General features: G+C 39.4%; 3 protein-coding genes across 7 annotated transcripts; all 3 read left to right on the forward strand.

The window, feature by feature from the left end:
* Positions 1–3052: 3052 nt before the first annotated feature.
* On the forward strand, positions 3053–7198 carry LOC128264604 (adiponectin receptor protein). 3 transcript variants are annotated; one of them, XM_053000175.1, is made up of 7 exons: positions 3053–3212; positions 3762–4165; positions 5092–5190; positions 5388–5740; positions 5796–6097; positions 6158–6237; positions 6298–7198. In XM_053000175.1, the coding sequence occupies exons 2-7, from the start codon at positions 3806–3808 to the stop codon at positions 6430–6432; spliced, it is 1329 nt and encodes a 442-aa protein (XP_052856135.1). In that variant the 5' UTR covers positions 3053–3212; positions 3762–3805; the 3' UTR covers positions 6433–7198. The 3 variants fall into 3 exon arrangements, with proteins under 3 accessions (XP_052856135.1, XP_052856144.1, XP_052856152.1); XM_053000184.1 differs by lacking the exon at positions 5092–5190; XM_053000192.1 differs by lacking the exons at positions 3053–3212; positions 3762–4165 and adding an exon at positions 4572–4997.
* A 3937-nt stretch (positions 7199–11135) lies between these two features.
* Positions 11136–20756, forward strand: LOC128266033 (elongation of very long chain fatty acids protein AAEL008004). Of its 3 annotated transcripts, none has more exons than XM_053002312.1 (5): positions 11136–11425; positions 18362–18445; positions 19368–19625; positions 19689–19988; positions 20049–20756. In XM_053002312.1, the coding sequence occupies exons 2-5, from the start codon at positions 18362–18364 to the stop codon at positions 20238–20240; spliced, it is 834 nt and encodes a 277-aa protein (XP_052858272.1). In that variant the 5' UTR covers positions 11136–11425; the 3' UTR covers positions 20241–20756. The 3 variants fall into 3 exon arrangements, with proteins under 3 accessions (XP_052858272.1, XP_052858269.1, XP_052858279.1); XM_053002309.1 differs by having other exon boundaries at positions 11137–11419; positions 18354–18445; XM_053002319.1 differs by lacking the exon at positions 11136–11425 and having other exon boundaries at positions 18363–18445; positions 19370–19625.
* Positions 20757–20929: 173 nt separating this feature from the next.
* On the forward strand, positions 20930–22199 carry LOC128266280 (uncharacterized). The gene is made up of 4 exons (XM_053002686.1): positions 20930–21135; positions 21191–21793; positions 21852–21994; positions 22069–22199. The coding sequence occupies exons 1-4, from the start codon at positions 20983–20985 to the stop codon at positions 22133–22135; spliced, it is 966 nt and encodes a 321-aa protein (XP_052858646.1). The 5' UTR covers positions 20930–20982; the 3' UTR covers positions 22136–22199.
* The last annotated feature ends 90 nt before the right edge of the window (positions 22200–22289 follow it).

The raw sequence follows: 22289 nt of genomic DNA on the forward strand, positions 1-22289 counted from the left end.
AAAAAACATGCAGATCCTATCGCAAAAAGAGTGGCGAAAAAGAAAACGAAAGCAAAGAGACGAAATAAAAGTATACACAGTACAAATTGGGTCGCACTTTTAAATCATTTTGAATCGATATAAACAAAATTCCGGAAATCTTATAGTGAAAAGATACATTTTAAATTTAAAAAAAACTTTTATTCATTCAGTCACTGGGTTTAAAAGTTGTTCTATATAGCTGTTGTTTTGCGAAAATGTAAGCTGCCTGAGTACGCTATTCACTTTTCACAAGCCTTAAATGAGTGGAGGTACATATATAATAATATATTCCCAGTTTATTTGACCGCGCCGTAAAGTTTGTCTTTTTATTGTTTACTTCGACCTTTTGGTGATAACTTAGGTTAAGTGGGTTTCCCGTCATTCCAATTACATTTTCATATTCCAATTTTTAACAAATTTCTTTTGAATTCTTAACAATTCTTATAAAGTGACAGCCCAAACTTGACAATTATGTTCAAATATTTTTAAAATATTTATATATATTTTAGTAAACATTCATGACTAACAAAATTAAATTCTTCAAAAAAATCTTAAAAAAAAATGTTTTATTTTACTAAAAATTCAGGCCAAACAAAAAAAGACAACATTTTCCGAAGTTATCAGTTCTAACGAAATTCTTTTTTAAAATTTAATAACTGTTTTAATAAAATCAAAAAATTAAACAATTTTAATTCACAAATTAAAATACATAGTTACCAATTATAAAAAACTATTTTTGGCAACAAAGTGCTTACAAATAAGTGGCTCTTTCAGTGGGGAAAAAAAAAAACAAAAGATGACCGATTTCGCTGGTATTTTTCTGTGTGCACTTTCCTAGCAACCAAATTGGCTTTAAATAAACCGCTAGACAATTGATTTATTATCGCTGTCACGTCAATGGGACGGACTCAATACTCAATGGACAGCATACATACACTATGAGTGCGAGTATGTAGGCGACACGCCCCGCGACTCTATTACGAATACTTACAGTACTTATCTTACGCAAGCATAAACAGGGATTGCGGGGGGTAGTTAACACATTTCCAGACCGATGCATGGATGGGAAGTGATTATCCGCCCCATTGACGACAAATTTCACGCACTTTCCCAGATTCTGAACCACGTGCTAAGTGCCCGGTCAAATATTTGCCAAAGTGGTTGCACTGCACCTGTATTGGTCTTGGTCGGCGGACCCGGCAGGTTACTCTTCCGGGTCTTGAGCATTGCCATTTCCATTTCCATTTGAGCCACACGACGGGCCAAAAACAAAAAGCCGTTTTGCATTTGTTATCGCCCCGCTTGTCATTCGAGCAGCGCGTTTCATCGGCGTTTCTCTTTTGTGATAATGACCCTGAACTTCAGCGCTACTAGTTTAATACAGTCGATTAATACCGCTAGTCGGGGTCTGCTGGTCTGCTGCTCTGCTACTCTGTGCGAAATCGAAATCTGCTCCTTGGCCGAGTTTCTAATGGCGCGGAGACTGCGATCAGAACGCCCAGAGCTTCAAGACGCGGCCGGCTGATTGATGTTATTGGCCTGGATTCGTCAGTAGGGTTTCATCTCTATGCGGTACGGTGTCCATGCGGAAAACGAGTTCTAAGGTTTTTGTTAACTTTAATTGATTTTATGAAACATTGATTTTTGCCCATTAGAAACTGCTACGTTTTTATACGCAATAAATATTCTACGTGTGCTATTATATAGTTATAAAATGGAATCCTATTTTGCTGGTTATATTTTATAAACAGAAAAGTTATGTCCTAAGAAGAGTTTTAGAAACTTAATACCGCAAACCTATGGAGCTATGCCTTTTTAAATCGGATATCTGTAAAAAAAAGGCCACTTTTCTGAAAAGCCGTTTTTGGAAAAAAAGGAATGGGGTTACATCATTAAATTATCAAGAAAATCTACCTAAATTACAAAGCAGATTTTCAGAACATAAAACTACAAGCAAAATTTAAAATTTGTGTATTTCTATAAAAGTCGGATTATTAGAAAAATAAGGTACATTTTATTGACCCAAAAAATAAGGTTTCGTTATTATTCTTACTTATTATTACTTACATTTTTTCAGAGCTCAACCAGGACAATTTACCAAGAGCCTGCTTTTTAAAGGAAATTATTTAAAATTTGACAGAGATAAGGTCATACTTTCGTTCTAATTTATTATTAAGATAACTGCCTTTTTTATATGTGTTTTGTTACAAAACATTGTCGCTTTTTTTATTACTTCCTAATTTATATCATTTGTATAAGGTACAATTTAATTTAAAGATCTAAATTTAAAGATCTAAAAGGCAAGTGTCATCTTAGAATCTCATATAATTTTAAAATTTAAATTAATGCTTTGGTTCCCGTTCTTGTTTTGTTATATAAGTCAAATCTATTTTAAATGCTTTGCCGAGAGTTTTTTGTCTTTTGGAAAAGTACCCGGTGAAATAAAAGTATTTGCATACTTAAATAGGTTAAGCCCCCGGATATCCACTAAGTGATTTCATTACTACCAGTTTTGGGTTGACTTTCGGTTTATTGAATTTAACAAGGGGCTTTTAAAACAATTTTACGAGCCACAGAGAAATACAGTAGACAGTACATTTAGGGCTTGTAATTCCGTCACGGGCGACCAATTCTCATGAAAATTATATTGTATGTTAAATATTTAGACAAATAACCAATATTTAACCAGTAGACTAACCACCTTTGATCGCCATTAAATAGTTGAGAGCTCCCAACAATGTTTAGCTATTATTGAAAACACTTTGTTTACCGGTAGCTAGGCGATGTTGTGGTTAGCGTTTTGAAATATTGGCGCCTTTTTAGAGAGTTGCCATAAAGCTTAGCAGCTGTTTAAAATCATTAGCGTGGACTTACACCAAATTTAGCGAAGACATACTCCGCATTCAGCGAATTGATAGAGATGGAAGTTCCACTTCAGTTCTCACCCACTGTTTTTAGAGATGAAAGGAAATAGATCATTCCTGCCAAACATCGATATAACCGATAATTTGAAAACATCGATGACATCAGCATCGATAATACCCCACCTCTAGCCACAAAATTAAGGAAAAACATATGAAAGAAATTGCAGCTGTAGATAATTAAAGCAAGTGCAGCCAGTAGTTTTCCGCGCCAGTGTTGACTTCAAGGGCCTGCCTTTGAAGTAACGCCAATAGCGCGCCTTTCGAGTGGTAAGTGAATAGTGAAAAAATTGGGAAATGTAGTGAAATCGAGTGATTAACCCTTCGGTGGTGTTGTGACACTGCCTAAAAATTTCGGGAAGAAATGGGAACTGCGCAAGTGGAGTGCTGGTGTGGGCTAAACCAGTTGGTAGTATTCCCTTTACACGTGGCCTTGATGTAAGGTGTTCACGGGTGTTCCCATCCACAAAGGTTTCACATAACTTTCACATGCTCTTTAACCCTTTGAGGACCCAACGTATTTATGTGGGACCCCATCTTATGTAAAACTTCAATTAGAATCTAACTTGCCAATGCATAAAACCCAAAAACCAATGCAAACTAATAGAAACCAGATACATGCACACAAAAGGCACATTTCGCTGGGATACAAAGGTCGCCCCAATACTATATATGCCCATGCGATCGGGGCAGACTAATAAACAAATAAAATATCGAATTTCTATAGTTAAGCTGGCGTGGCGCAAACAAACTTTTCTCATTGCCTCTGAACAACTAAATTCAAACGTATCGTATTGATGAGAACGCCATTTATTCCAGAATCTTTTTGCGGAGCGCCCCAGGGATCCGGAATTCGTATCGCCATGGACTCAGCCACCAATCTGCTGGAGCAGCACAGCTCGACGGGCGATTTGCACAGTGGAGCACCCGAAGTGGAGGTGACCACCCAGGCCAGGGCCACCTTTTCCATGGATTCAGCTGGTAATTCCACGGCCGAGGGAGCGACCACCACCACGGCCACTCTGCGAGGCTCGGGATCCGAGGAGGACATCTTCGAGCAGGTTCAGATGATCCTGCGCAAGCGACGCGGCTGGGGACCGGAGGATTCTCTCAGCGCCAATGACCTGGACCTTCTGGGGTACGACGATGAGTTGGCCGAGGAGGATGACGCCGGTTGTCCTCTGCCCTCCACTCCGGAGGACACACAGCTCATCGAGGCGGAGGTGAGTTGGGGTCGGCAACCTTGGGGAAGCCAGGTGGAAAAGTACAAGTATAACAGTCGTCAACACTTCTTATCGATGACCCACCATCGTGTGGTTATCTTCTGAAACTTGTTAGACGCAATTTTCCGACTGCGCAGGCATTCAACATTTGAATGTCGTTCTGTTATCAATTACAATGTGTTGCACTGACCCAGTGACTAGTTGCCACATTTAAATAACCCTAACCATGTTTAGTAAAACCTTATCTTGGCCGTTTCTTTTTTTATGTGACTCACTAAAGTCAATTGCTTAATTTGTAGGCCATTATTTCACAGCTATTAAGAAGTGAAATCGTATTTATCTTTGCCTACTCTGTCAACTTATAAGCTGTCAAATGAGGCTTATATATTGACCAATCAGCTAATTTTAATCATCGGCATAAAAGGTCAGGCTCAGATTAATCGCGAAATGCTTCGGCATAGCCCTTTAAACGGCAGATGCTAGAAAAATAGTCAATCTACGTCGATGCGGTGTGTTGATAATGGACGGAGAGACGGTTCGGGCTCGCTTATCTTATCTCAGGACGCATTCGGTGCTTTCTTGTTCCGCCAACGTCTAAACAAATTGTGCCAACTGAGTATGCGACTGGCAGAAGCTTCAAAGTACGAACGCTCGTTTTTTCGCACACTTAGTTCTAGTTCTGTTCGAATCTCTGCCGCTCGAGATGGAGACCCAAACGGAGGTTGTAGTGCGTGTGAATCCGGATCTGGAGCCGGAGCCGGATGTCACTCAGGAGGCGGAAAAAGCCCAGAACGAGAGCACAGTCGAAGCGCAAGCTCCAAGAAGAGTAGTCGTTAGTCCCATTTGCTTTTAGTTTTCCTCTCGTAGCTCAAGCTTTTGACATCCGTTTCGCGGCCTGTTTAATGTCTTATCAATCTTTTCAACAGATGACGGAAGTGCTGAAGGCTGGCGTTCTATCCGATGAAATTGATTTGGGCGCATTGGCCCACAATGCTGCCGAGCAGGCGGAGGAGTTTGTGCGCAAGGTAAGCGAAGTGGCTTGACCAGGTGGAGGAGGTCCTGACTGCAAGATTCCCTGTGAAGTTTTGTGATTTTTTGCCATTTTATGTATAACCTTTAAATAAATAGTTTAAGCTTTGTGTTGTCTATATTTATATAAATTGTTTGTAGTTTGTTAATCGATTGCTTGAACCAATTACTAAATGGTTTTTTCTATCTCTAGGTTTGGGAGGCCAGCTGGAAGGTGTGCCACTACAAAAACCTACCCAAGTGGCTGCAGGACAACGACTTCCTGCACCGCGGCCATCGCCCACCGCTGCCCTCGTTCCGCGCTTGCTTCAAATCCATTTTCCGCGTCCACACCGAAACGGGCAACATCTGGACACATCTGCTGGGCTGCATCGCCTTCATCGGGGTGGCCTTGTACTTCATATCGCGGCCTTCGGTTGAGATTCAAACGCAGGAGAAGATCGTCTTTGGCGCCTTTTTCGTCGGCGCCATCGTATGCCTGGGATTCTCTTTCGCCTTTCACACACTAAGTTGTCACTCTGTAGAGATGGGAAGACTGTTTTCTAAGTAAGTTTGTTACTGCTAAACCTAAACGCATATTAATTATTTTGTTTACCCGCAGACTTGACTACTGTGGAATTGCGCTGTTGATCATGGGCTCCTTTGTGCCTTGGCTGTACTATGGCTTCTATTGTCATTATCAGCCAAAGGTGATCTACTTGTCGGTGGTGTGCGTTCTGGGCGTTCTCTCCATCGTTGTCTCGCTGTGGGACAAGTTCTCGGAGCCGGCACTTCGGCCCCTGCGCGCTGGCGTGTTCATGAGCTTTGGCCTGTCCGGTGTGATTCCAGCTATTCACTATAGCATCATGGAGGGATGGTTCAGCCAGATGAGCCGGGCCAGTCTGGGATGGCTGATTCTGATGGGTGAGTGTTGCTAAACCAGTAATAGATAAAGGGTATATAATGGTAAATATTTTTTTTTAGGCCTCCTCTACATCCTTGGCGCCCTGCTGTATGCTCTCCGTGTGCCCGAGCGATGGTTCCCCGGAAAGTTTGACATTTGGGTAGGCAAAAGACTCTTGTTTTTAATTTTCAACATGCCTGACATTCTGTTTACCTTACAGGGCCAATCACATCAGATATTCCACATACTCGTCATTGCTGCTGCCTTTGTGCACTACCACGGCATCTCCGAAATGGCTATGTACCGGGTGATGTACAGCGAGTGCACCGTCCCCATCGAACCGATATCCTTCTAGATGCTGAAGCGGAGGCCAAGGAACAATCATCGTAATAGCACATACAATCCCATACATTTTCATAAACATATTGTTGCGAAGTAGCGCAGTTTTACAATGCAACCTTTTTAGCGTTTGGTGAGCATTTGTACCTTGTTATACAAATTCGACGGAACCACTTGCAAGACACAAAAACACACACGAATTACGCGCATTTATCATCAAAATCTTACATCGTATAATGGAAAAACTAGCAAAAGAAAAAGTTGATTGTCGAATGAAATCTGCAGTAGAGTAATTAATATATGTACAATTATTTATAAAATTCCAACTCGTCTCTTTATGGTATCCCAAGTGGATCGACCTTTCGGGTAGTGCTGAATTGCTTGCATCTGGACTTGATGAAAAGCCAATCCTTTGCCAGGCATCATCGCCAGATGATTTTCGCTCAGGGCTATCATTGCTATAGAAATGTTCGAAGGGTCAGCCAAGCAATTTCTACTTAAGTTATGCAATTAGTTAACCCTTTTGTGGCATTAGTATTTACCGCATTAGTTTGTTAGGCTTGTATGGAGTAATGAACATACGTTTTAATTGGTAAATGAGGTCTGATTTTTCTCAAATACAATACTGCACACCATAAATTCCACACACCACACACACTGATAACAGGACACCGCATTGGAGCCCAAGATATTATATCACACATATGCATTATAATTGCAGATCTATCACAAAGCATAAAGCGAATCAAAACAATAAAAAACTGAAAAGACTTCTAAACGAGCGTTTGCTGATAGTTTTATTAAGCCATTTGTTTTATTTTTTGTAACACAAAAACTATTTTTAAGATGGCTGATTGCGATTTGGCAATCACCCTAATGCCTGGCCATAAATATCGCCCCAGAGAACTAGAAATCCGCATCGGGGTTATGCTGTTTGAGTTCAGACTGCCAGGCGAGGGCACAGCGTTTGCTGCTGATGACTGGGCAAATGCCGACTTTGCCGACTTTATCGACTTTGTCGACTTTGACCCCCTTGATAAAGTGAGCAGCCGTGGTCTAGTCTTCGAGATCGCGATCTGGTTCCTCCGCTGCCTTGTGTTCTATACGCCGTAGTCATTGTCTTCGCCGAGTGCCAGTTTCTATTAACAAATCCGAAGATCGTTAAGCCTTTTATTTTGCTTCTCGCAAATAATCGAACTTTGTACTTGACAAGTTGGCGGCACGTGTCTTTTAACTAAATGCGATTGCAGGTTTTTTACTCTAAAAATTCAAGTTCAACAGCAAAAAAGAAAACAAATGACTCGGTCAATATAAGGCGAAAATCAGCTCGGAAGTTGAGCAAAATGGGAGAAAACCAAAGTCAAAGAGAAATATTTTAAAAATGTCTTAATGAGGCATAAGCATGTGCATGGCTAAGTGGTACAGTGGGGTTTCAATGTGATGATTTTTACGGACATTTGATGATTTCTTTATTAATTTCTTGCAAAGGTTTCATCCTAACGCTACAAGTTTGAAACTTATTAATTAGTGCTAAAACTTATAGTAAAAATAAATAAAAAATAAAATTTGGATGTATTTTGACCATTTACCATTAATATTTATTTTGTCATTCCTTTTAAATATGGAATATAAACAAGTTATGAAGTTGTTACTGTACTCATCAAACAAATCTATAAATATTACTAAAAGCCAAAGTATTTTACATTTAATGTTTTAAAAACTTGGGCGTTGGGCATGGTTAAACATGGTTGAGATGAATAAATAATGCAAATTAAATGGCCACAAATTAATGCCAGATGGGGAAATGGTTTTGCCTTTTGAGGCGAGTCTTTAGTTTGCACTGACCCCTGCAAGTGTCAACTGTGTGGGGTTTTCTGTAGTTTTCTGTAGTTTATCCCAAGTGGAAGTCCCAAAATGTAACTGAGCTTTCACTGCCAATTAGGTACAGTATTCAGTGGCCGATGCACGCGACATGTCTGTACTGTAATTACCCCCATTACACATAATTTGGCAATTTGTTGACCAAGGCGGGTCAGTGTGTGTGTGTGTGTGGGACTCAGTGGGCCAGCCGGAAGAGAAGCCATCGGAACTCGGCCGGCCTGTCATCGTCATTATGAGATATGCATCGGCATCGGCATCCGTGTATCCGTGCTCTATCGGTGCTTTGTGCAGTTCAATGTCGAATGCGTGTATATGCAGAGTTCGGACGGGCTGCTCCGGCCACCCAGTTTCGAGTCTTGGCTTTCAGCTCTTTATTAATGGTCTTGTGCAGTGCTTTTATGCGTTGAATTCAATAAACATACGCTAACTGTGAGTGAGACGCAGACTGAAACGCAGACTGAAACGCAGACTGAAACGGAGACTGACAGCCAGCAAGTGGCAACTGGTCTTTGAAGGTTTTTGGCGTTTAAGTGTTATGGTCAAGGCTGAGGCACAGCATCCGCTGTGTGTCCAGTTCGTTAGTTCATTGATTTCCAATCAGCCCAGCCTCAGTTCACCTCGGCGGACTCGGCTGCTTGCCAACATTTTGCTGGCTTTGCGTTTTTTCCACTAAGTGTTACGCATTAATTGAGTTTTAATGTACGCAGGCGATTGCGCACAAGAATTGCCACAAAAAACGTTAAAAAAACCACCGAAAATTGCTAAATTAAGAGCAAAATAAGACTAAGAGGAGTAGGCAGAATATTTTGCCACAACATCTAACGATCAATCCTATTCTTGCAAAAACACCGAATACCATCATTATCATGCAAATTATGCCATCTTGTCAAGTTCAAAAACATTAAAACCGTATAATACTTAAACAAAAACTGGCTGGCAATATGTTTTTATTTATTTTCGTTTTGTTGTTGCCAATGTAAAGATGCTTTGAATAAAAAAATCTCTAATCGAATGAGTCGTTAAATGAACGGCAACAGTATCTAGTGTCTATAAACCGATGCTTCGGGGCACCAACGCGAGTTCGTGTCCGAAGTCTTTTGTTTCCGCCAGGCGACACTGACTTTGAAACTATGGTTTGAATTGTAGACAAAGGTGAAAATTCGGATGGAAAATTTACGGAAATCATCGCTAAACTCATCAAAGTTCTATTATTGAAACTTAATAATTAATGAGACGTATGAAGATTTTTAAGATTACAAATCTTATGTTCAATGTTTAATGTTATAAGTTATAACCAATAATTAGTTTTCTATGTAGAAAGGAAAAATATATTTAATGGGTTTTCTTCTTTAAATACATTATTCATTAATGACTTTATGTTGCCATTAAAGATAACTATGATAGAAGCTAAACATAAAAGTATAGAGGGAGTGTTCAAATCAGTTGCTTATTACCTAAACATAAAAATGATACGGTGAATCTTAAACAAATTTGTTTTGTATTTATTCATTTAAGTTAAGTTAATAAGGAAATTTCATTGCTTCTGTGCTAATTTTAGATAAATCACAAAATAGGAAGTACATAAAACTTCCCTAATATTTTCACCATAATTAGAAATCAATTTATTTCCTATGTTTTTTAAACAAGTCTTTGCGAAGTTCAACTGTCTTGCGATTGCTTACTCCGATATGGGTTGGCACGCCTTAAAATGAGTTCAAAAGCGGGGCTCGTTAACGTAAAACAAGCTGCGTAGAATCTTCCTCAAATTGCCAAAAAATATTTAGCAATTGAAATGAGGCTCCGTCGCATAGAAAAGCACCTCAACAGCAGCACCTCCAAAATGAGTTTCGGGCACGCGTCGGGCATGCCAACACATCCAAAGGCAAAGGCGAAGGCGACCTTCGCGATGGCGGAAGCTCTAATGAAATGAAATCGAATTGGGCATCGGCCGGATCGAAATCCATAGATTAAAGGCAACAACGATCTGTGAATGAATCGATGGAATTTCGGTTTTATAGTGAAGTGCACACTGGAACCATAATATGCGTGGGATGAGTGGGTGTGTCGCGGCAATCACTTGACAACCAAATGAAGCTGCAGTTTTCTCAACTTTGTTTTCTAACCTTCTAATTGAGCAATTAATAGTGGTGGCAAATGTCAGTGCGTCGCGGCAAGTGTAGACTTCTTTTTGGCCCACAACACAATGAGTTAGTACGCTGGGTGTAATGCAGTTAGCGGGGCCTAAAATACAGAAAACTGTTCATTTTTTTCGTTTGAATGAGGGAATGACGCGGCTGAAATCCATCAAGTGGCCACTGTGAGCACTGGGCCGGAGGCATTTTGGGGCCATTTAATTGCACAATCAGTTTTGCACACCACATGTACATGGTAACTCCCTCAACTGCAAGAGCATACATATGGGCCAGTCGATGATAAATGCATAAATGCAGTTTGTGTTTTGATTTGCTCGACTGCCAGCTGCATGTGTACAGTTCACAGACTCATGAATATATTTCAACCGAGTTAAGTTAATTATCGAATTCTCATTACCATTACCATCGGTATGGTGCTGATGGGTAATTAGCGGGAGAGATCCTAGAACTGGCCCTTAAAAAAAGCATGCAATGAGTGCTGGATTCGGGCTTGAATGCTCTTACCTGTTTTGCGATCATCGGAGGCATGGGCGAACACGACTACGATCTTGGCTGGGCACATACTATACGAATACGATTGCGACTGCGACTACGACTACGACTGCGGCTGCGAATCTTGGCCGAAAGCGAAGCGCTCGTATCCGTGATACGATCGCTACAAGACCGCTTGTAGGGCCCGGATATCGCTTAGTCTGCTGTCGGCGCCTCAACTGCCAAGTAATCGACTGGGTACTCTCGTGGAGCTCGAGATCTCGAGATTGGCCGCCGCCTCGTGTTCTGCGTTCTTGTGTTCTGATCGACAACGCCGCGTATGCGTGATATTGCCACGAAGGATAACAGAAAGTGCTTTTAGTGTCTGTCCTTTGCTGGATTCTCGATTCTGTGTGCGTTCGTTTGTGCCGTGTGCTGTGTCGTGCCGCAAATAAATCACAGATTTTACGATCCCCATCGAATTAATTCACCAGAAAGGCAAGTGTTAAAGAACTATACAAAATAACAAAAAAAAAAAAAAAAAACAATGGGAAACCGTGTCCAGACTGTATGCTAAGTTATGCACACACGCTGGCAACCTGTTAAAGATTTGAGACATTTTTGGGGTCATTGCGAAACGACACCCAAGCCCAAAGACCAAAAGACCAAAAGACCAAAAGACCAAAAGACCTGGGCACGGACGAATTCGAAAGAAAAATACAAACCAAATATTGTATAAATAAATAACATAAAAGGGGGGAGAGGCAAAAAATAAAAGACGCTCTTACCAAACCAGCTGTAATGCCCGCAGATGAAAATGAAGATGGCCAGCAAGTCGGTGCGAGTGGGCCAAGTCAATCACATGGCTACTAATGTGGCTCATATGTTAATCGCATACCGATTGATCAATTTTTAACGTTATTGTAATCCCTCGCAAATGACTACGAACGCATTTCGAGCTGCATTACCACTGATTAGGACAGGGAAAAAACAATATGGTTTTAAGTTCAAAAATGGTGTAAGAAAATGGGAAAAAATATCAAACAAACTTAAAACTAAGTTCTAAAAAAATGAATGCTGATTTTAAATGATTTAGTCATTTGTTTTTAATATTTAAATTGGTAGAAAAAACGTAGCTTACCTAATATTTCTTTAAATAATTAATTTAAAACCTAAGTCAGTAATATTTCAAAAACTTATTTTGTATTTAAATCAAAACAATAAATGCAATTCTAATATTTGTCCAGTTAAAAGAACTTAAAATAAATTTTAGATATTATCAATTATTGCAATCCTAAGCAATTTTTCTTCTTGTGTTCATGTGGCATCCGATTTCAGGCGGGTCTTATATCATCTCTGAGCTCTCTTATTTAGCCCTGAATTTCGCGCTACATTTGCGACACAATGGGAACAACTGGACAAGTTTGCGATATAAATAACAATCAGAAGAAGTGCTAAACGAAGCGATACACATCGACGGAAATTCCGACCTTAACTCGTCCATTTACGTTTATGCGTTATGGGTTTGGACCAAGTTACGATGTGATAAGAACATGACAAGTTTATTGTTGATCTTTTATTTCGAAATGTATGCCATTCATTCATGAAAATTTAATTCGAACATCACGCTGCGTGCAAGCATACAGTTGCCAGCAATTTTTCACCAATATAATTGGACTGGAATTGCCCTTGGAAAGAGGCGGCTGTGATGGTGACGTTCACGCATGCGCACAATTTGTTTATTTATGATTTTATTGTTGTTTTCTTGGCGTCAACATTTGGGGAGATACATAGTCAGGCGGCGAGCAAAATTATGGCATTACCAGTATCTTGGGATGCACATCCGTTCGCACGTTAGCGGCCCGGCTTGGCTGACTTTACCTTGTGTTTATGGCCGTCTTCGGTGACATTTCTCGCCCTGCCAAATTACATTTTAATATATTTGAATCCAATTGGGGTCACATGCGCTGGCGGTCACACCTAAAATAAAAAATATAACAAGAAAATCCACCAAATTTCCATCTGGTTATGGGATTTCTTAATTTTTCCCTCGGCCGAATGCGTTTCCAAGTGACTTGTTTGCCCAACAAGGCGTCACTGGGTAATTTGGCCAAAAAAAGCTGATAATAATGGCAAGGTAAACAAATCGCCAGGCAGAACAAGGCGATGATCATGATGATGATAGGTGATGACAATGGCAAATATTGGAGGTCAGGAGTCGCACAGAATGAATATTTATGGGTATACAGTGGATACTGCGTTTTGCTTATATGAATGACTAGGTCAATCTGGGCACCCTTGAGCTGGACCAAATGATTCTTGCGAATGCAAGTGCAATGGCATTAATATCACACAAAAACAGAAGGCAAAACAATGATCATTTAATGAAACGAAAAACTGTTGATGACTGTCTATCAAAAGCTGTTAATTGTCGCGGTATTTTTCCCAGTTGGAGAGCTTAATTGATTATAATTAAAAGAAGGGCCCGTCATATAGACGCTGATCGATGCGACCACCTATCGATCGATTTGATTTGTGGCATGCGCAATTAGTAGCTATAAGTAGAAATACTTTGTAATTTATTCTGCCTCTTTCCAAACTAAAGACTCAGACAACGAACTTTGACTTGTTTTTCGTGTGCACTTGCATTGCGAAATATTTACAGGTAATTGCATATTTATAAAGACAAATTGCCAAGATTTAAATAATCCAATCACAGAAGAAAGCATATGGAATAATTTACATTCGAGCCGCCTTCGTCACTGGAGGGTGTTTTTGAGTTGCCGATCTAATCGATTGACTGACTGGCAGTCGTAGATCCCACACATTATGGTAGTATGTCCCCATCTAGACATATAGCCAATGAGTTGACTCAATTAGCACTTACAGACATTTGTAGTAATGGAAACTTTGTCCAGCCGAGTTAATTGGACACAGGAATGCCCGGAGTCAGTTTATGTAGCATTCCTGCTGGAAAGCTTTGTAGAATGTTTTGTTTTAGCCAGCCACGCGGAAGTCAAACAGGTGGTTTTAGCTTAAATCGACTAATTTATGCGCCTGCAGCAGCTCGCATTAGCCACTAGTTCAGGGTCAGAGCACAGACTAAGGCTAATGCAAAATACCTAAGCCAATAAAAATTTAAATCAGCCTACGAAAGCAGACTAAACGCCTCCGATGTGTGTTGGTTAGAGTGCCCAAGACTATTTGTTTGATCAGCCAGCACGGCCACGCCCAAAAAACAAGAGCCACTCTGGGAGCGGAGAATATAGCCGAATCCCAAGCTTCTCTCCAGTGCAAGAAATCAGGTCTTCGGCTTCGCTTTTTGTTTCCTCAAAACGGGCGACCTTCGTAGAGATTTTTAATGCGTTGCCGATGCCGATGCCGATGTCGATGTCGATGCCATTGCCTTAGGTCCATTCAATCGCTCGATCAGAGGCTGCCGACTTCGTCTTCGAATTCAATATTTTGTCTTGCCTTTTGTTGGTCTACACTTGGAATAAAAATCAGCCAACAATAGGTACTGTTGCCATAAATTTATATAGCTCTAGGATCCAAAACAAATGTATGTTCATTGTTTAGTGGATATTTAGCCAGAAAAGTGTATATACATTCATATAGTAAATTATTCATTTTATAAAATGCAATCTTATAGTTCAAACAACAAGATAGAATTGAGTTTTTTTGTTTAAATAACTTACAATTTTCATATTTTATTGAACAAAATATTTATTTGGTTGCTAGTTTCGTTTGGAACATATATATTTCTGTTATATATACTGTTCCTTTAAAACAAATATTATGTTAACGGAAAAAAGCATAAAATAATATCTAAATAAAATGCTTTTTTTGTAATCCAAATTTTTAAAGGCATTTTATATCTTAGGTCATAATAGGAAATAACTTTGTATGCGGAAAAATGTTTTCGAAAATAGTAGTAGTAGACTATAGAATGTTTATTTTCTGATTGTTTCCATTTATACCTTCTGAACCGCCTTTAAGAGGCGTCCTCAACATTCCTAGCCTTACCGTGCGGCCTCTTATCAGCCTAGAGTCTGTAAATAGAATATAACCTGACTGACAAATCTCCCTAGCATAATGAGGCGCACATTGCGCATACGCCCCATGTGCTGGGATGACCAAAAATGGTGGCCAGCTTGGCGACAGAACAAAACGTGCAAATCTTTTGCGCCGCGCGTGTCTAGAATTTATCGGCCGACTTCTGGCCGGCTGATGGCTGATTATCGCATAATAATAAACTGGAATGTGACGTCAGGGCAGCGATTGATATTTATAGTATATATGTATTTACTTTGCCATTATTTGGCTTCATTTAATATTTACTCAGTCGTTGCCACGCACTCTCGTTCACTGTCAATCGCTAATTGGCAGGCAAAACGGCCGTCAACATTATTGGAAAAGTAGCTATGATTTGCGCAATGTTTTCGTTTAAAATTATGCAAAACGAGAGCACATATCAGGGTCTGAGTAATCGAAGTTTTCGTTGATCAAATGAAAAATCGGCTTTCGAAAGTTGGACAAATTCTAAGGTTCACATTCAAAGTTACGCTGACGTTGTGCGTTTTTTGGCCATAAAGTCCAAACTAATTTGCATCTGAACATCGGACGATTCTGAAAATCATTAGGCAAATAGATATGCAAAATTTTACAGCAGTTCTGATGAGTTGAGATGAGATGAGTCGAGGCCGGAAGGTTAGGATACATAGAAACTGTGGCCTCCTGAAACCAAACTGGAATTCTCCACATATTATCTAACTATTTATGACTGTTAAGTGGCCATAAAAGATCTACGTAGTCGAAAGTTCCTAAAAACCAAAAGCAAAACTAAAACCAAGTCCAAGTTCAACCGCTGACCGCCAAATAAATCAAGAATTAAATTTCGTTGCCGGCTGCCGCAAACCGGTAGAACATTTCGATTTGATTATACAACAGTTTGATTTGTTTTTTTTATTATTTTATTTGAGTTTCGTGGCGGTGAAATTTGAGTGGAAAGTGCATTAACAGGTTACTGGAGCAGCCATATATATGTATATTTATTAAATTATAAACGGTGGCAGGCAAATAAAACAAGTCTACAATTTGCATAAGAGATCTACACGATAAAACAATGTTAAAGCGTTGAAAGCTTAGTTCCTGATACAAATAACTCGATTGTTCCTTAGTTGCTTGGAATATAGAAGGTACTATACATTCGTATAGTACATATTTCTTGCACAATATCTTCACACCCTCGAAAACCCCATTGGCTGGTTGGCTGGTTGGCTGGTTGGCTGGCTGGCTTTTGGTCGATTGAAAGTGCCGGCCTTGCAAAAACACTCGGCAAAGGCAAAGGCACTCGAAAAAATGCAAATAAGTCAGACGAAATTCTCGTTAGTCAATATCTCAATATATCCCCGCTGAATGAATGCATTTTTGGCGCGCAGCTCCGCCAAGAGCGATGACTGAACAGAAATCGCTGGGTAATTCGATAATGGCGTTCACTTGGAGTGTGAATGCAAGTGCGAGTGCGGAGTCGCAGATGGCAGGTGCTCACATAATTAATAGAGAAATAGAGGTAGAGCCCGGCCAAATGATGATTCCAGTGGCCAAGTGGCTCAGACAAAGCTGAACTGGGCCAGCTATTTGGCCAAGACGGTGCGTTGAGAGGCCGTTGATGTCGGCTGCCATTACTATATGTCTACATAATGACCGATATCAGCAGGCATTGAAACCGCCTAGTCACTGGTTGCCAAAGGATTTTGGGATGGGCTGGCCAACAGATAATCACGATCATCATCATCATCATCTGTTGCAAAAACTGCATCCGAAAAACTGGTTTCCCTCACAACAATGCCCATAAAATTCTGCCATGTTGTCCTTGCCTTTAGGCTTCTTTTACAAAGTCCTAAAAATAAAAAGCCAGAAGCAAGACAAAGGAAGAATGCATTTTTATACTGATTTTGTATGATCTATAATCAGTATAAATTAACAACATTTTTATATAAGATAAAAAGTTTCTTTAATCATTTCCTTATCTATATGGCTTATATAAAAACGTAGACAACCTTAAATGTCTAAAAATAATACTTTAAAATCAGTTGAGTGTTCTCAAATTAGTTTGTTTATAAATAAAATAACAGTATAAATTAATTGGGATGATATAAGATCTTTTTAAAAGCATACTTTAGGTCTATTCCTTTGTTTTTAAATCTATATGCTTAAAAAAATATTTTGGTAAAAGATTTGAGCTGTTTAAATCATTTAGCAAATCATTTTCTTTCTTTTTTTGCCATTTAAAATAAATTTTTACTTACAAAAAATTAACGTTTTATGTTTGTAGAATATGTTTTTTCTCTATATATATATTAAATTTCTAAAATACATTTTTTAAAATCAATTGAGAATTTTTGATTGATTTGCTTCTTAATAAAAGTAAAATCTGTACTAAAAAGTAGAAATGAATTAGGTAAGATATATGATCTTTAAAAATGTTTATTTTTTAATATTGTTAATATCTGCTCATTTTTTAAACTCTTTATGCTTAAAAACATTCATTTTGTACAAGATTTGAGCTGCTTAAATCATTTACCAAACCAATTAGTTCAACCAACCGGTTTGTCCCACCTGATCACATTGCCATAAAAATAAAATCAATGATGCATGGACCTGGCAGGCGGCCAGTCTGGCTTGTCCTTGGACTATCCTGCTTCCTGGGCTCTTGGGCTTTTCCAAGAGACCTGAACAGAAACTAGCCAGGAACGGAGTCAAAAGGGGAGAACAAGTGGCTAATTTGGCCAAGTTAACGCAGCCACAGCGATGAGCACGAAACCAGTTCTGTTCACGTAAGCCGTTTCGTGTCCCTTGATTTTGGACCGGCCCATGCAGTTAACTGCCACTTAACAATATATGTAAATCATAATCGTGGAAAAAAGAATTTAATGCGCAACAACGGGTAATTGCTGATGCGACCGTTTCTGGCTCTAAGAGCTCGAATAATAAGCCCTCGATAAATTACAAGTTTAAACTGTCGGTCTGGTGACTTTTTCCGCCGCTTCAACAGATTTGGCCAGGTTATTGCCATTCCGAAAATTTGCAACGCTACGCCTGATTTACACGATTCTACCAATATGACATTTCGCACCCGCCACGATCAGTGCATTATGGGCATGCAAATATCGATACATATGTATATATATATATATATATATATATATTAATGTATATTCTGATCTGGCGAAGTGTAGGCGCGGATTCGCCTTGGAAAGCATTAGTTTGTGTGTTTCGCTGATTAACAGGAAATGCTCACGGCGCGTAAATCAAACAGCGATCGAATGCGCCTGCTTCTGCCAACTGATCCATGGTCGCAGTCGTAGAAGGTGCTAATCCATGGCACTGCATAATCCGAACTAATTTCTCGATTACCCTACACTTTCAGTTGGCAAGATGTCGGTCAGACTGAACGAGACGAACACCATTGTGGACCGGATGGTCAACTTCTTCGTGGAGCACGAGGATCTGCGCACCAAGGTGGGTATCCTTAAAAGTCGAAAAGTGCTATTAATAAATACAATTTTTGATTTCTTTTACTTGCCCTCTTAAAATGTATTGTTATTTATTTTTGGTCTTAACCTTTTGTTATATTTTTATCTGACATGGAACCATGAAGATGTTTATATTTGTATTGCCTAAATATTTCCATTGATTAAACTTTATCAAGGTGAAATGCTATGGAGAACGTGACATCTACAACGTAATAAAAATGTTTGGGGGAAACAAATTAGCATATGCGTTGATTCTTTTTAAATTTTCTTTAGTTAAATGAAAAACTTGATTTTGTTTTTTATTTTGATTAAATAACAGATAATATAACAAAAGATTTTTGCTGATTAAATCAATATTTGCTTCTTTGATTCTTTTTAATTTTGTCTTTAGTTAAATAAAGTTGTATTTTATTAGACATTAAATAATAAAAATTTAACAAAAAGTTTTCTAGCAAAGACAGTGTTACAATTGTAATCAAAAAACATACCTTTTTTGTATTCTTTTTGACTTTTTCTTAAATGAAAAACTTGTTTGTGCATTTTAATAGAGATTAAATAAAAGATAATATAAAACAATGTTTTCTATAAAAGACAATGCTATAATTGATAAGTTTTATGCGCTTCATTAACTCTTTTTCATTTTTTTATATATTTGATTATAGAATAAATAATAATAATCAACCCTAAGGTTTTCTATGATAGACAACGCTGGAATTGTTAAATAAATAATGAGTTTTTTAAATTTTTTTTTACCTTTTCTTTAATTGAATTAAAATATTGTTTTTGTATTATTAGAGAAATTAGAAAGATAATGCAAGAATTGTTTATGATTTATTTTAAAAGGGCTTTTTCCTCAGTTTGATTTGAATTATAAATTCAATAAATATTATAATGTTTTGAATTACCAGAGCTGGTTCCTTTCGAATGCCCCCGGACCGCTGTTCATGATCCTGGGAGCCTACCTGTACTTCTGCCTGTATGCCGGACCCCGATACATGAGGGATCGCAAGCCCTTCGAGCTGAAAAACACACTCCTCGTCTACAATGCCGTCCAGGTGCTCCTCAGTTGGGTGCTCTTCTACGAGGGCTACAAGGGCGGCTGGGGCGGTCACTACAACTTCAAGTGCCAGCCGGTGACCTATGAGTCGGATCCGATTTCCATGAGGGTAGGTAGTCGTTATTTCGTTGGTTTCTTAACCTATCTTTAATACTTTTTAAATGTCTAATAGATGGCTCGTGCCGTGTGGCTGTACTACATTGCCAAGATCACCGAGCTGTTGGACACCGTGTTCTTTGTGCTGCGCAAGAAACAGCGCCAGATCTCGTTCCTGCACCTGTACCATCACACTCTGATGCCCGTGTGTGCCTTCATTGGAGTGAAGTACTTCGCCGGCGGACATGGCACTTTGCTGGGCTTCATCAACTCCTTCATTCACATCATCATGTACGCCTACTATCTGCTGTCCGCGATGGGACCCAAGGTGCAGAAGTATCTGTGGTGGAAGAAGTACATCACCATCCTGCAGATTGTGAGTGGTTTTCGTTGCTTAAATGTGAAGATTTTGTTTGAAATGTATTTTTGTATATAGGTCCAATTCCTGATCATCTTTGTGCACACGCTGCAGATCCAGTTCCAGCCCAACTGCAACTTCCCCAAGTCCATTGCCGCCCTTCTAACCTTCAATGCTGGCCTCTTCACCTACATGTTCAGTGCCTTCTACGTGGCCAACTACAAAAAGGAGGCGGCTGCCCAGGCCAAACTGGCGGCGAAAAAGGAGTAGGCAGCGACGTTAGTTGGCGCTACCTTAAGCTATGCACACTTACTTTAATGCTCTCCTCTTTCCAATCCCTGATCCCTGATCCCTGATCCCTGATCCCTGCTCCCATTCCCCAACTCCCACCAACTCCCACCTCCCAAATATCCTTCCCTAGGAATACACATAGGTCAAGATGGATATTATACAATCTGTAGTTCTTGTAAGCTTGTTTCGTAGTATTCTGTTAGTGTTCGAGGAAAGCGGCCCCTTTTGTACTGTTGTTTGGATCAGTCGCCATTGCAGAGTGCAAGAGATCGTTGCACTTTCTGTATTGGGATAGTGTAATAGTACCAAATATTATAGTTTAGTGATTAGACTTTATCCTATGGACTGTTGGGCAGGCGAATGGCAAGCGAACTTTTGAACTTTTGAACTTTTGCCTGTCGAAAAACACAGCGGCGTACTGTAAACCCAATTTATGATGAAATGTAATTTTGTATATTTTATTTGCAAACAATAAACAAACGATTTAAATGTAAACTTTGCTTGTCATTATTGTTTATTTACATAGTGGTGGGTAATTTCTGCTGACTAAAAAGCACCTAAAAGTATGCTTTTAAATTTTACCTGTTTCTGTTAATAATCTCTATCGCTCATTTTAAAAATTTAAAACAAAGGCACTGTATTTTAGTCTCATTTTTATTGTGGTTGGAGTAACAACATCCCCAGCTTACTTGATAAGAAATTTTAATAATACAATTTAATAATGGAATCTGAAATTGAAACTCTGCTGTCGCGAAATGCAGTTCCAATTATAGATATGGCAAATGGCATTGAGAACGTGGCCAAATATCTAAGAAAGGCTCTTTCGAAACAAGGTTATGCACTGCTAATTAATCACGGAATTTCAAATGAAAAGGTATTTAGGTAAAAAAAATCTTCGGCAATTCAATACTTAATCAAACACCGCTTAGATCAACACAGCTTGGAAGTATTTCGATGGCTTTGTTGCACTGCCAGACGATGTGAAATTGGCCTACGAAAGAAGCAAGGCTCCAGATGCAGAAAATCATGGTTACGTGAGTCCTGGAATGGAGCGATTTGATGGCAGGACACCGGAACTAAGACATGCATACAATATATGCAAACTGGAGGCTAAATATCTTCCCGAAAAACAGCTGCCTGGATTTACCAGGCACATGAACTCACTGACCGATGACTTTAATGATTTGGGCAGATATATTCTTCGGGCTCTAGAAATTTCCCTGGATGCTCCTCCATCGATCTTCCTCGACAAACACTCCTACATGCTGTCCGACGATCGCTTTAATCTTACCACCCTGCGAATGCTCTTCTACCCACCGGTGGATTATCATGATTCTGGAAAAGTCATTCGCTGCGGAGCCCATGCCGACTACTGTACTTTCACCCTGCTGGCACAGGATTCGGAGGGCGGACTGGAGGTCAAGTTGCGGGGCAGTGACAAATGGGAGCGGGTGGGTCATCTGCCAGGAGCACTCTTCATAAACTGCGGCGAAACCATGGCTATTTGGACAGATCATCTCTATCACGCCTTGGTTTGTTTATATAACCTACCTGAGGGTGTCATTATTTAATATATTTATTATTCCCTAGCAACATCGAGTTGTTGTTCCCGATCAGATTTCAACTCGCCATCGAGGCAGGCACTCCATGGCCTATTTCTGTCATCCTAATAGTTCAACCCTGATAGACCCTAAAGACTTAAATATTTCAGTTAAAGAGCCTTCTACAAAAATGTAAGTACGGTTGTTTTTTAAAAGCTTTTCGCAAGTTGTAAGCTACATAATTTTTGTTGAACCATTTGTTTTAGAATACACAACGCATATGATTTAACTATGGCCTTGGCAAAAGGTGCATATGGGCATTATTATTCTTAGGAAAAGTGTATGGTCCGATGCATCAATTGATACTTAATAAAGAATTAAAGTGGTTCAAAAGTCATTACAAATGAATAGTGTTTAAAAAGTGGGTTTTGGCTACAAGTCTTTAAATAACAGTGTTCCCTTTGAACCCGCAATAATATTCTTATCT

Source organism: Drosophila gunungcola, chromosome 3R (assembly GCF_025200985.1).
Source record: "Drosophila gunungcola strain Sukarami chromosome 3R, Dgunungcola_SK_2, whole genome shotgun sequence".
In the NCBI taxonomy this organism is placed as follows: Eukaryota; Metazoa; Arthropoda; class Insecta; order Diptera; family Drosophilidae; genus Drosophila; species Drosophila gunungcola.

Excerpts from the sequence above, each read along its gene's own strand:
- LOC128264604 (XM_053000175.1), top strand. The coding sequence starts at position 3,806 with ATGGACTCAGCCACCAATCTGCTGGAGCAGCACAGCTCGACGGGCGAT. Across the intron at positions 5,191-5,387 it reads CGGAGGAGTTTGTGCGCAAG|GTTTGGGAGGCCAGCTGGAA; the intron begins GTAAGCGAAGTG and ends TTCTATCTCTAG. Across the intron at positions 5,741-5,795 it reads ATGGGAAGACTGTTTTCTAA|ACTTGACTACTGTGGAATTG; the intron begins GTAAGTTTGTTA and ends GTTTACCCGCAG.
- LOC128266033 (XM_053002312.1), top strand. The coding sequence starts at position 18,362 with ATGTCGGTCAGACTGAACGAGACGAACACCATTGTGGACCGGATGGTC. Across the intron at positions 19,626-19,688 it reads CGGATCCGATTTCCATGAGG|ATGGCTCGTGCCGTGTGGCT; the intron begins GTAGGTAGTCGT and ends AATGTCTAATAG. Across the intron at positions 19,989-20,048 it reads ACATCACCATCCTGCAGATT|GTCCAATTCCTGATCATCTT; the intron begins GTGAGTGGTTTT and ends TTTTGTATATAG.
- LOC128266280 (XM_053002686.1), top strand. The coding sequence starts at position 20,983 with ATGGAATCTGAAATTGAAACTCTGCTGTCGCGAAATGCAGTTCCAATT. Across the intron at positions 21,794-21,851 it reads ATCATCTCTATCACGCCTTG|CAACATCGAGTTGTTGTTCC; the intron begins GTTTGTTTATAT and ends ATTATTCCCTAG. Across the intron at positions 21,995-22,068 it reads AAAGAGCCTTCTACAAAAAT|AATACACAACGCATATGATT; the intron begins GTAAGTACGGTT and ends CATTTGTTTTAG.